Here is a 14,853-nt window from a genome sequence, read left to right as displayed (position 1 = left end):
CTTTGTCGAAGTGGCAGCGAAATTTAGACGGTGGAAACGTTTGAAAGTAGATGGTGCCAACCTTTATTTTTCATTATTTGGTAACCATCAATATATAATCGATATGTAGTCTATACGTCGATGTTCGTAACAGTTACTGTTTGTTCGTATTAATTATCAAAATGGAAAATAAACGAGAAATTTGTCAAGAATTATGTTTATTTACATTCACATGCAAAAGTTAAGTTGGCTTTACTGAAATATCAATCTTCCTCGCTTCTATTCTACTTCCAGTGGAAACAATACGTTAAATTCGATGCGCACCGAAACAGAATCGGATTGATGACTTCGGTGGAAATTAGACCATTGTTATTGAATATAGCTGCCTGCAGATCATAAAACTTCTCAATAAGAACATTATCTCTTAGTGCAAAGGATTTCAGAATAAATTTCGATGCAAGAAATATAAAGCGATGTCGAATAGGACTGATACCCGTTTCCGCATAGTCTATGTTGATTGGGGTTGTCCGTCTCAAGCCCACACAATGGCAAAGGGCCCTATGCTGAGTTCTCTTTAAAAGCTCCACTAAACCAGAGTTGTGAGAGAGGAACACAAAGGAGCCACATTCGATTGAACCCTTGACAAGAGCCTTGAAGACGCAAATAAGGATTTCGGGGTCCACTCCCCACCAAATCCCCCTCAGTGATTTCAATATATTTGAAAGCTTTTCGCATTTGTTTGTCAAATACCATAATGGGTATGTTTTTTGCCGCTGAGAGTGGAGTTCAGATAGACTCCAAGAAATTTGTACGATTGGATGGGATTTATAGTTCTGCCGCTCAGATTAATTGAAAGGTTTAGGAGATTAGTTTTTTTTTTTTTACTAAAAACCATAAGGGCTGATTTGGCCGGAGAAATGGATAGGCCTCTGGTACTAAAGAACTGCGAGAGTCTGCCAGCCGAACTCTCCAGTGATCTAAGAGAGGAACCGAGATCCGACGATCTCGTTTAAAAGACTATGTCGTCCGCGAATTGGATTACTCGGCAATCCCTGGAGAGACATAGGTTGCATTTAGAGGTATATTAAAGAGGAGAGGGCTCAGAGCCCTGCGGTACATCCCTGTATGACACGAGATGGTGGAAAATCTCGCCGTTGATAACAAACTGTATATTTCTGCAACTAACCAATTGATAAACAAACTAACAAATTTTGAGGGGGAGTCCCAAACTCTGAAGATCTTTTATAAGAATGTCTGGAATAACGTTATCAAACTCCCCCTGAATGTCGAGAAATAAACATGCAATGGATTGTCGAGAGACAAAATCACTATATACATCCGTATACAGGATGCCGAAATTATCCAAGCAAGATCTCCTGCGGAATCCGAATTGAGTGGGGAGAAGGACTCCCGAGGATTTCACCCACCAGTCCAGGCGGGTCAGGATCAACTTTTCCAGGACCTTCAGTAGGCAAAAGGTAAAAGAAATGGGGCGATATTTCTCTGGGGTAGGTTTAGCGATTAGAAAAACAAGGGAGTGATGCCACAATGTCGGGAACAGACTGTCTAAAAGCTCATTGTAAATGTCAAGAAAGGTCCGTAGGTTCCTCCGAAAGAGCGGAAATCATGGCGTAGTCTATCTGATCAAGACCCGGTGAAAAACGCGTACTTGCGTTTTGGATAACTGATAGAAGTTCTCCAAAGGAGAAGGGACTCTCAAACATCCTGCAGGTGTAATCGGGAGAGAAGTCGCCGAGAGAGAAATAAGTTTTATGTAGAGAGGATGGAGGGCACAGGGAGTTGACAGAGCGTTGTATTTCATCTCAGATGCGGCAGTTAGAGTTAGGAAGGGAGCCCAAATGCCGATTTTTGAAACGCTTGATTATCCTCCAGATGTAGGTAACGGGGGTTTTGGGAGTGAGGTTCCTGCAAAAATTCCTCCATTCCTTTCTTTTCTCGGATCTTAAAGTACGCCTCGATATTGCTTCCTGTTTTTCAAAAGCGAGAAAATTAGAGTATGGGGGAAATCTCTTGAAAGCTGAAAGAAATCTTCGTCTGAGATCAACGGCCTCCTGGCAGAAATTATTCCACCAGGGGACTGGTAAAGTGGATCTTCTTTTGTGAGAATGAAATGGATTGAAGGACTCTTCGGAAGAACTCCCCCTCTCTTTTCAAGGGAGGCAACTCCTCAAATGGCGGGTAAAAATCTCATATCTATTTACTGCATTTAATCCAGGATCACTGATGGATTCCTTGAAGGCGTTCAAACTACTGCTCGGATTCTCGGCGAATTGCTCTTTTCACGCTGTTGATAATCTTATTCTGTGAGAGAAAAATTTTCTCCTTTTAATGATTTGATTGAATCTTATTTATAGGGAAATGATCGCTAAAATGGGTGTCGTCCAGTATGCTTCACTCCCACAAATCAATGATGGAAGAAGATACAAAAGCCGAAGGAGATCTATAGCCGATTTAGCCTGATTCGGGTGGGTCAGAAAGATCAAGGAACCGTTATTTATGCAGGAAAAGGAGAAATTCAAGGCCAAAGAAAGGAGAGAGAGACCCTTCCTAGTTTGATCTGTCGCAACCCCACTCCTGATGATGGGCATTAAAATCCTCCAGGTTAGGTTAGGTTCCAGGAGAATCACATAAGGAAAAGAATCGCAGAAAGCGAAGAAGAAGTCGTATTCCTGGACAGAGAGAGACCTGTGCGGATGTCTATGTACAGGGTGTCCCAGACCACCCGCACGTCCTTTTTAAAATGAAAATAAATGACTTTTATCAAAAGTTGCGAACATTTTTTAAGTAAATCAGGTACGCTCTATCGAATGGTGACCTTGAACTTGACCTTGAGAGTCAATTGATGATCAATTTGATTTTTTAAATGGAAACCCCCTTTTTATTGCATATTCTTGTAGCTTATCTCGAGAGCTTTTCAAAACATTATAATAAAGTATTTTTTCATTAAATACTTTTTGAGTTATCTTAATCTGATATATTTTGATATAAAAAATAAAATATCTTGTAAAATATTTAATTTTTGATAATCTTAACGTAATACTTTTATGTACAGAATAATGAGACTAATCAATTAGTGTAAAAAAAATAATTGTTTTTAAGAAAAAGTATAATTATTTACAATGTATTTTTTTAAACAACTATTTGTTTTTTTTTATACTAATTGATTTGTCTCATTATTCTGTACATGAAAATATTACGGCAAGATTATCGAAAACTAAGTATTTACGAGATATTTTACTTTTTATATCAAAATATGTCAGATTAAGAAATAAAATAATTCAAAAAGTACTTAATGAAAAATACTTTATTATAGTATTTTGAAAAGCTTTCGAAATAAGCTAAGAATATACAATAAAAAAGGGGGGTTCTATTTTTAAAATCAAAGTTGACCTTCAATTGACCATCAAGGTCAAGTTCAAGGTCATCATTCGATAGAGCATACCCGATTTACTTAAAAAATGTTCGCGATTTTTGATAAAATCCATTTATTTTCATCTTAAAAGGGGTGTACAGGTAGTCTGGGACACTCTGTATAGATATTATGGTAAGATCAAGGCTCTCGAAATAGATAGTAACTGCCATGCATTCCATTCCATCACTGGGTAGGATACAGTTATCCACAAGGGTATACGGAATAGACCTGGGAATGACCAGCAACAGACCTCGCAGTTCCAGAGCATCGAGTCCAACCGAAACACGTCAAGGTCGGATAGGCTTACATAGATATCGGGTTTCAGCAAAGTCTCCGACAAAGCCAGCACATCATATTCCCGGAACAAGGTATATACAGGATCGATCTTATTCGACAAAGAATGGCAATTCCACTGCAGTATAGCAAGAGTCGAGAAAGATTGTCCCTCGAAGAACTAGGCATTTAAGGGCGGAGAGTCAGAATCATAACCGCGAGAACTCAATAAGTGGAGGAGAGAGCTCAAGAACTTAGAGACGACGTCGTACAAGCCCAGCAGATTGAGAGCCGGTCCAAACTTTTCCATTAATATGTTAATAAGATTAAAAAGTTGGTCATTGAGTTTTAGATCGGAGTTGAGGTTAAGATTAGAGAACTGGGGGAACGAGGAGAATATGAATTAGGCTGTTGATAGGCTTTTCCGGTACCAGAAGAAGAATGAGGATCTTCCGTTGGGAGATATGAGAAGAGAATTGTGATTAAGGGCTGAGGTGGTGACACGATGAGAAATATTTCTATTTGGGGGCGAGAAAGAGAAAAATCACTGTTGGTAAGAGGTTTTTGATTGGGGAGGTATGAGGATGGGATTAGGGGGGGAGTTACAGTTCGGAGTTTTTCCTTAAAGGAGGAGGCATTGGGATGCAAGGCGCGCGAATATGATACTGGAGGAGGGACGAGGGAACTGGAGAGGGAGAAATGAGGAAGGGAGGGGGTAGAGAAGTGAGAGAGGGGAAGAAGGGTGATTCAAAGGCGGGAATTTTTTGTAGTTATAAGCAGGATTAAGATTCGCATTAGAGGAACATTCTCGAATGCATTCCCTGGCCTCTGCAAGAGAAATATTCTTATATGCGCCGAAGCTGGCGAATTCCCTTCCATTTTCTTACGTTGGTTAGATTTAATCGACTTAATATTTAAGGTATCACAGGTTTCTTTGAGCAAAGGAGTCCCGGTCAAAACAGAAAAATCGGACTGAAAATTAGATACAACATCATTAACAAATTCGATTTTAGTCTCCATGGTATCGCTAGACTCGAGGCAAAAAGGGGGAAGAGAAGACGCAATAAGGTCGAATCTATCTTCGTCGTTAGCTGATTGCACGTCATTATTGTTCAGGTTAAAAGAGTCAGATGCTGAGCCCTTTGTTTTAAGTGGAGGACTAATAATACTAATATTATTATATAATGCGCCACTTAGAGCTCTACAACTTTTGCATGAAATTTTTTTCACGAAAATGCGTTGTTCCCTCAAAAAACTGCTGATACGGGCGCTCTGTTGTATCCTGTATACAGGGTGTCCCGCAACGTGATATCCACACTTAAACTGTGTATTCTTTTTGTCATTCTAAGTCAAAAAGTCTTAATACACATATGTCTTAAAGTAAATTTAATACTTTGATGGACATTGCTAAAAACTCTTCGATCTGGTACTTTGCGATTAGGAAACCGTCGGTGATATTCTGTTACTGTTACACGTGCGTTACCATTACAGAAACCATAAATAAAATGAATATCGGCATATTCTTCATTGGAAAATGTATTCATGATTGATAGGTAAGAGAAATTTCTAAGCTATGTTTATGCGATGTTTTCGCTTAAAACGACAGTTAATTTATTGATATTATCTTGTGTGACAAGTGTGGAAAACAATGAATTATGTCGAGTATGAAGTTGCCCTATGAGCTGAAGCGAATGCGGCAACTTCATGCGCGATGTAGTTCGTTGTCTTCTGCACATCCCATACATACAATATTTTTTGTAATGCCTGTTATTTCCACACTACTAGTGCGGTAAGGTAAGTCATAAAGGTGCTTTTCTCGCATTAGTGTGAGAAATAACAATTTTTGCATTTTTTCGCTATAACTTCGAAACAAGCGACTTTAGGGCATATATGTATTAAGACTGTTTGACTTAGGCCGGTATTCATAGTCAATTCTTATATTTAAGACTGCCTTAAGCACAATCTTAAGATGCCCTAAACCACAGAGCCATATTAGTATCTTAAGACATTATTTAAGACGGTCTTGAAATAAGAATTGACTATGAATACCGGCCTTAGAATGACACAAAGAATACACAGTGTCAGTGCGGACATCACGTTGCGGGATACCCTGTATGTGCGTTTACTGGGCAGTTTCACCATGTGTGAAAAATATGCTCAATTAATTTTCATTAATTATAAATAAACTATTATTTCCTAAATTATGAGAATATTATTGCGTCCACGGATCGAAATCGATATTACTCGAACACGCGCAACGCAACCGGCATTCGCGTACCGCGACGTAAATAAAGAACACTTATTAAAAAGAACAAGAGGAATTTTAATAACAGCTAAGAACACAGAACACACACAGAACAGATAGTCTCGTAATCCGTCAATCCGTCCGCTCGGAATGACCACCGACGCGAGACTTCAAGATGACCGATCTCTCTCAAGATATCCGCCGTTGTTTAACAACAACCCTTAGTAACATGTTTAGGGATATTCTCCCGGAGACGGGTACAATAGATTCTGGAATAACCGCCACAGAGACGATTCGCAGGGACGCAACAATACCTTCTTAAATTTGCCCAAGATTGCAATAATAAAAAATAAAAGATATTAAATTTGTCTGCTAAATATATAGAGTTCCTATTTCTTTTTACTCTTATCTCTCAACGTGTGCAGCACTATTTGAGGGTGTGACTTGTGTAACGAAAATATAACTAAAAGAATACTATACTGAATATTTGTTCTTTATATTTTTTATTAATATGATTAAAAAATAATTATTATTAATAGACATATCTCTATGAGAAAAAATTTTCTTATGTAATTTAATCTAAATGTATTCATTTACATTAATCATTAAAAAGAATAATTATATTATATCATAAAAAATCAAAATCTTTTCGATTCTTATTTCATTCTATTATTCTTCGACAAGACTTGTGTTTATCTGAATATTTGTCTAGGGTTGTCTAATATTTATACAATTGCCACTTTTCCTCACAAAATTATACTATTGGCATATTACCATGATTTATCTTCCAATTTTGTAATGTATAAAAGATAAATATGCATCTGCTCCGTGCAATACTCCCACAATACCACTTAAGATCTGCAATATAAATTGTTTATTTTTAATATTCCTTCGAATAAAATACTACGAAGTGTGATCAAATGTTTTTGTTCCATAGAATCAACATTATAATCCTTTTTTATTAATGTAAGTTTTGCTTTATTAGTCAGCACAGATATATGCTACATTAGATATTTAGGATTATTTAACAAAAATTATAATAATTTTTCTTGTTTCATACCCAGACAGCACAAAACATCCTCAGGATCATCCTGAATATGTCCAGGACCGTTCAGGAGATTTATAGGATGTTTTAAGATATATTATTATAAATATATTTATAAAAATTTAATATGCATACATAATTATTTTTAGTTGTGTCGGCTATTTAATATAATTTAGAAATCTTAAGTATTATAATAAGTATTAATGTCCTATAAATGTCTACTGGATAATCCCTGGATGTCTGTAGGATATATCTGCTCTTTTGGATTTCCAGAGGACATATACATGTACAATTAATTGTTAACGTTAATTTCGTTTAATATTAATACTTGAATTTGATGCGCACATTTTCATATATCCAAAATTATTATTTATTTAATATTTCATGAGAAATGTTACTATTCGCAACATTCCAAAAACTTTACAAACAATAGTATTCAACCGCTAGTTCGTTTGTTTACCGCTATGCGACACGCGAACTCGTATTTGAGATTTGGTCATGAGAATTATATAAAGCTTGCAAAGAGCAACTGACAGGAAATTACAAATGTAATTATTTTCTATCAGTTCAATTTCTGATGCAATCCCAATCCCACGGAATTCAGATATTGGATTGTTTAGAAAATATTACACAACTCAAACCCGGGAGCCAAACCTAAAATATTCATGTACAGCACGAAAGCCTCAAATATTAAAGAACGGTGAACTATTTTTAATATTAGATTTTTAATATTGGCAGTAAATAACAAAACATAATTTTAATTTATATTGAAATTTTAAAATTTGCTCCTTGAAACATACGAAAAATATCCCTAACATATCCTATAAAAATCCTTAGGATGTTCCACAGGATCTCCCTGGATTCTCCAGAGGTTAATATATGGCTATCATTTATTCTTCCTCAGGACATCCAGAGGAGATCTGAGGATTACAATGGGTTATCCTGAGGATATCCTACATGTATGTCCTGGATGCCCTTTGGACGTCCTAAGGACATTGTTGTGCTGTCTGGGTAATGTGTGAAAACAAAAATAATGACTCACATCAGTGAAAGTGTTGAATTCATGATTTGCTGATTCATGTTAATGCAATAATCAACTTACATAAGCAGCTGTCATAGCAGGATAAACGTCGAAACCGGGTCTCAGATAATACTCAGGCATTAGATATAATTTTGTAGCAAATGCTAAGTAGGATGCTGAGCTTAAATACAGGAAGCAGGCTAAAGAGTTGAACATCATCTCCTATTTTAATTAAAAAAATATATATAATATACATAATTTTTAGCAAATTAAAGGATTAATAAAATCAATTCATTATTTATATTTATTATAATGTTTACTCCACACATGAGCGATATGCACATACATAAGAAAATAAAGAGATTAAAATATTTAAAATAATGCAAGTGTAATACTTTTTTTTTGTTATAATGTTATATCGCTTATATACAGGGTGTCCGGTAAAGATTGTGCCAACGCTTATGAGCGGGTAGAACATAGTAAACTAAATAGAAAAGTCCTGTAACATTTTTTCCTATAACGCTTAATAAAAAAGTTATTATTGAGTAAAGTCTGTCAATCAGCGCCGACCTTTAGCCACGTGCCTGTGCATGAGTGCTCCGTCGCTACGGCGGCGCACACTACCAGGCGGAAGGCTCACCGACATGCGTCCGGCTAAAAGTCGGCGCTGATTGACCAGACTTTACTCAATAATAACTCCTTTATTAAGCAATACAGAAAAAAATATTACACAGAACATTTCTGTTCAGTTTACTGCGGTCTACCCGCTGACGAGCGTTGGCACAATTGTTACCGAACACTCTGTATATATTTGAAATAGATAAATATATATATATATATATATATATATATATATATATATATATATATATATATATACATACAAACAATGATGATCGAATTAATCTGTAGGTCTTTTCAGAAATTATGTAACAAGCAAGTAACAAAGCGGAAGTTAGAAAACAGGCAGATGCTGCGGTCAATGATCCTTCAAAAGCCGAACCAATAGCTGAGCTATATTTCAGACCATAATTGATGAGCAAGCTCTGTATTAATCCACTGATCATCTGCAATTAAAATAAATGATTAAATTACATTAAATTAATATACATATATGTATATGTCTGATATTGACCGTATCACCTCTCGTGTATAGATAGATCAGATGAAATCGAGGAGAAAAGTTCTTAAAGTATCATTTTGCGATTTTCGTAATAATTATTGAAAAATTAATTAATATGAGTATAATTAATCAATTAGTATGAGTATAAACGCGCAGTAAAAAGGGACAACCTATTGATATATGGTTGCTAGGACATGAGAATCCATTGTTATGTATCGTTCGTATCTCGTATGTAATTGTTGTCATTTGTAGAGCGTTCCTTCCAAAACTTCGTCGCGCGCTTAGCGACTGCATACTTTCGGATTGTCTCTTTCTGCTGCGCGCTTTTACTCGCGCGGTCAGATTTGGATCTTTTTTAATTAATTTCTCAATAATTATTATAAAAATCGCAAAATAGTAAAGGACTTTTCTCCTTAGTTTTACTTGTTTTACTTGGGTATGAGATGAAGTGATAGAGTCAATATCAAATATCCTGTACATACATATATATATATAAATATTATATATATATATATATATATATATATATATATATATATTATATTTATATTTGTATTTATATTAAATATAAATGTTAGTGAGAAATTTTATGATGACCGATATTTTTTTCTGATTGAGTGATCTGAAAGAGAGATGAAATAATTTAAAATAAATAATCAATTCTTATCAAATAATAACACAGATTTAATAAAAAATTTCTTTGTCAAGTAATCTAATCAGAGTAAGTGTTTCTTATAGATTTTTGGCCACAAAAAATAAGTCGCTGTCCAAATTGCTCCATTATGTCAGGTTTTAAAGTTATTTTGAATTTTAAGATGAGAAATTAGCGATTTTTCATCTTAAAATTAGCCAAAAATTTATAAGAAATCTATTCTGATTAGAGTTACTGGGCAAAAATTTTTTTTATCGGTCTGTGTAATTAATATACCTAAATCAGTGCTCGGATTTAGTTGCACATTTCGGCCCAATTCCGTGGCTCACGCCTATTGCCCCCCACTCACCGCTTGTACGTTAGCGACGAGTCGCCAGCTCGCCAGATATGCGTAACTAAGAACCGCGACGCTTTGTCTCAGGAGCGTCCGTATATAAGAATGTCCAAATATAATAATAAAACAATACTTCTCTATAATTAAAAGTTTTTCTTCAATATTTTATATCAATGAAATATAAAATATTGAAGAAAACTTTTAGAATTTTGATAATTTTCGCGGTGCATTTAAAAAGATATTGTCTTATTTATTATATTTGGGCATTCTTACATATGAACGCTCGTGAGACAAAGCGTCGCGCTCCTTAGTTACGCGTATCTGGCGTCGCTAACGCACGAACGATGAGTGGGGGGCAACAGACGTGAGCCACGGAATCGGGCCGAAATGTGCAACTAAATCCGAGCACTGACCTAAATAATCAATTTTTACCAAATTTTACCACATATATTTTACCATATATATGAATGTATATATATATATATATTTAACATCTTTTTTTACATATATATTTCTTTTTCTCAAATTTTCTATAGTTTATTAGATAATTATGTGCCATTATTACTTACCGCTTCCATAATTTTTACAATTCCCGGTAATGATTTAAAAAATTCTATATGTATGCACGTGCAACATCTGAAATAGCAGCAACTGACACCACCCGCGCCGTACGTACCAGAAGATGACATCCTGAGAGGAGAGATAACCAGTCTAGTATTATTTATATCGATAATTCTATATTGCGAACAATTATTTTAATGTTCGTTTCTGTATTTAAATCGCAACGCTCATTAAACCATTTTGTTTATATAAATCGGCATTTTTTCTTTTACTCATTTTCAGTATTTATATGTTTTCTCTCTTTCTCTCCTTTTTCTCTTTTCCTTCCTCTTTTTAAAAAAAATATTTATCACTAGAATGTTAAAATTGTTTACTTTTATTTATAAAATAATTTTTTTAAATAATTTTTATTATAAATATTAAACCGTATTTCACACACAATAAATTTCATACATAATAAAGCATATATTTTTATTAAATACAAAGACAATTTAAAAAAATTAAATCTTGAGATTAATAAAATTTAAAAATATAAAAAGCCGATTAATGAAAAGTTTTCGATATATATTATTTTAAAAAACAATTTTAAAATAATATATGTACTTAAAGACTTAAATATTTTTAAAATTTAATTGTAGATTTTGTATTCTCCCTGACAGAAATTTTTAGAAAAACACGGAGAACACGACCGCGATGATAGTTTTAAAGAGACTGAGGATGTAGGCATCTACGCAGTTTGAACGTATTCGAACAACCCCACGTATAGCATTCGACACAAGGGAAATTACTGTCTATTTCTGGCACATGCTACAAATTCAGAATGTTTTGTCAGTTGACTCGACATCTACAGCAAGAGAAAATATAAAGAATTCAAAAAAATAAAATAATATCTCTCATACTCGTCTGAAGATTTTATAATTTTATTTTATTTAATTGCTTCTATTTTACAACATGAGTGAACATAAATAATCTCATTTCGTAAAACTTTACATATATTTACATGTTTATAATTTTTGTTTTCATAATTCTTTTATTGTAAATTTCAGGAAAAGAATTAACATTTTAGTGTATTTTAGATATCCAAATTGAAATAAGCTATTGCAATATAAATCGTAGTATGGAAAATTTTAGTATAATTTTCACTATACAAGAAGAGATAATAATGTGTGTGTGTACATAATATCTCAAAATTATATTCTTTTAATAGCAAATTTTCTAGCTAATTTAGAATTAATTTTTCTTTAGCAAAAATATCAAGAAAGATTTAAATCATCATAGAAAGATTCCTATCATATACCTTTTATTAACGATAAACCTCAAATTAAATTTTTATTAAAGTAAATTTTATCTAAAATTAATTATATATAAAAATATAATTTTGTTAATATTTTATCGCGGCATAAAATTTAATTTATGAAAAGCCTTTCCCTTTTTCAATCATTTATAATCTGAAAAATACTAAGATGCTCCGAAAAAATTGTACAATTACTAAATTTTTTTTTAAATTTGTGGAATGGACTCGATCTAAGAAGAAAAGCAAGAATAGTAATTGTTTAAAATTGACATTGATACAGATGAATAAAATTATTGGTAATATAAGTCCCAAGTTTACTCTCTCAAGCGAGTCTATGAATTCTACACACACAAATAGAATTTATAAAGTTATTTATTATAATTTTAAATATTTACGGACAATTTTAAAAATATTCTAATATATTCTAATAGGTGTATAGAATAATGAGCATGCTTTATTAAATAGCAACGTTATATTTCAAAATATGTTTTATTTTCCATTATACATAGAATGTACTAACAGGAAAAAACTAGTACAATTTGGAACTAGTAATTTAGAAAACTTATTATCTATGAGGATTGAAAAAATTTTGTATTGTCACTTTGAACGTTTTCAATGACATACAGAGAAAAAATAAAAATAACACAATGATTTATAAACTGAATCTATAATTGGTTGATCAATTTATGATTTATTAACCACGTTAAATTTGTTCGATTCTCTGTTTAAATCCTAGTAAAAATTAAATCATACATGTTTACATATTCGAATATTCACTTAACAAACATAAATATTATATACACGCATAAAATAAATATATCTACATTAAGTATGTATTCCATAAAGATATTAATCGTAAAAATCATAATCACACGTCGTAATATATAAAGTGAGTTATATAAATCAAGAATGTAATATACATGCGCATTTCAATGTAAAACATATACGAGTATAAGAAATTCAGACAAATTGAAATTTTAAATAACGTAAAAAGAAATCATATATTTTTCGCTATTTATATTATGAGAAAAGAAAACCAAACCCGCTATTTATATTATAAGAAAAAGAAAAATAATTTTCTAAGTATAAAAATTCTCTTATATACTTAAAATTAAAATAAATAATTACATGACATTTCTAGCGAACATTATAGTTTTGTAATTTTATCTACCAATGATTATCGTAAAAAAATGGAAATGAATAAGAATACTGTCTCGAAAATTTATGAAACATATAAAACCGAGATATATTCTTCATCATTTTATCATTATCCATATTTAACATATTAGACAAAGTCAAAATTTATTACATTATATACGCAGCTTATATGTATATATATATGCATATATTCAGGGTTGGGAAGTAACGCGTTATTTGTAATGTCGTTACCGTTACAGTTAATTTTTTTCGGTAACGATCGTTACTTTTTTTGTGTGTAACGATAACGGTAATGTCGTTACATTTTTACAGTAACGGTAACAAATTAGCTGTTACTTTTATCGTTATTTTTTGGTTCTTTATTATCTTATATCTATTCAATAGATGTATTTTTTGAAAAATATTTTGTAGCCTTCTATCATAGGCTCCATTCTGATAATCACTGCCAGTACTGAAAATCTATAGTAACGAAAATTATAGATTTTACAATATTGACAGTAAATATTGGAATACACTCTTAATAATATCAATATTTCTCTTATTAATATTTAAAAACAATGTTTGATAAAAATTTTCGACAAAATTGAAATTTGTAAATTACAATTTAAATTCCTATAAAGATAAGTGTATTAAAAAGTAAAGATATTAACATAAAAAATTATTTAGAATCATTAAATAAGTTTAATATAAAAAACGCTTGCTATATAGAGACTAATTTAGAGTTTTTAATTGTTACATAGATTGTTACATTTAATATTGATTATTAAATAATTTTATAATCTAATAGCTTATTTTAGCATTACAAAAAATAAAAACATAACGAAAAAATAACGAATCGTTACTTTCCAAGTAACGGTAATGGTAATGCGTTACTTTTTAAAATCAGAAACGAGTAACGGCAATGAGTTACTTTTTACAAAAAATAACGGTAACAGTAACGCGTTACTTTTATAGAGTAACGTTCCAACCCTGCATATATTAATTTAAGTAAATAAAATTCTTATACAATATATAAATTTGGTTTGTAAAAACCGAATGTGATAAGAGTCATTTTTTCATGTAAAAAAAATCGTTGCTGTATAATTGAATCGCTTAGAACCCTCTATAAGTACGAAGGGCAAGAATCGTGCTGAAGAGATACAAACCGGCATTTACCAGACCGCAAATCTAAATAAAAATCAATAAATTATTTTCATAGAATATATATATATTTTTGTCTTAAATTTAAAGGCTCTGAAATATTCCAATGGCCCATCCTGTATACACACATGCGCGTACATACACACGCACACGCACATACATACATATATATATACAGAGTGGGCCATTTTAATCAATCCATTGGAATATTTCAGAGCCCTTAAGTTTAAAACGAAAATGTTTTAGATAAAAATTATTTGGTGTTGAGGGGGTCATCTAATAATGATCCTTATTTGACTTTGAATCAAAATCCAGAGGGTTATTTCAAGGTCAACTTAATTTTTTTTTAATGGAACCTCGTATATTTTATTGCCTGTTCTTGTAGTCCTTCTTGAGACCTTCCGATGTTTCCTCCGGTTGTTACAACATTAATTATATAGCTTTATTTTAATAATTTATTATCAGATATTAATATATATTATTATTCTTAAAACATGTAAAATAATTTAAAATATTTAAATATCTCATACAAATACGTTCCTTTGCGGTATAAAATATTATAGCTGCTATAGTATGTGTGCAATATTTGTTGCAT

The 14,853-nt window shown here is 32.4% G+C and overlaps 1 protein-coding gene across 3 annotated transcripts in view; it reads right to left on the bottom strand.

The window, feature by feature from the left end:
- Positions 1–6,622: 6,622 nt before the first annotated feature.
- The window catches only part of LOC138941432 (protein singles bar-like), a 30,325-nt gene continuing 22,094 nt past the window's right edge, over positions 6,623–14,853 (bottom strand). Inside the window, exons 1-5 of one of the 3 annotated variants that reach the window (XM_070311080.1) lie at positions 11,270–11,311; positions 10,675–10,795; positions 8,881–9,063; positions 8,078–8,218; positions 6,623–6,788 (exon numbers count right to left, since the gene is read on the bottom strand). In XM_070311080.1, coding sequence (XP_070167181.1) covers positions 6,711–6,788; positions 8,078–8,218; positions 8,881–9,063; positions 10,675–10,794 — 522 coding nt within the window. In that variant the 5' untranslated portion in view covers position 10,795; positions 11,270–11,311 and the 3' untranslated portion in view covers positions 6,623–6,710. Of the gene's footprint in view, positions 6,789–8,077; positions 8,219–8,880; positions 9,064–10,674; positions 10,796–11,269; positions 11,312–12,436; positions 14,286–14,853 lie in introns of those variants that run through there. The other 2 variants (XM_070311079.1, XM_070311081.1) reach the window with 2 other exon arrangements.

This window comes from Polyergus mexicanus, unplaced genomic scaffold (assembly GCF_030449975.1).
Source record: "Polyergus mexicanus isolate NDT 795.1 unplaced genomic scaffold, iyPolMexi1.0 SCAF_19, whole genome shotgun sequence".
NCBI classification, from domain to species: Eukaryota; Metazoa; Arthropoda; class Insecta; order Hymenoptera; family Formicidae; genus Polyergus; species Polyergus mexicanus.
This window is presented reverse-complemented; position numbering and strand designations above follow the sequence as displayed.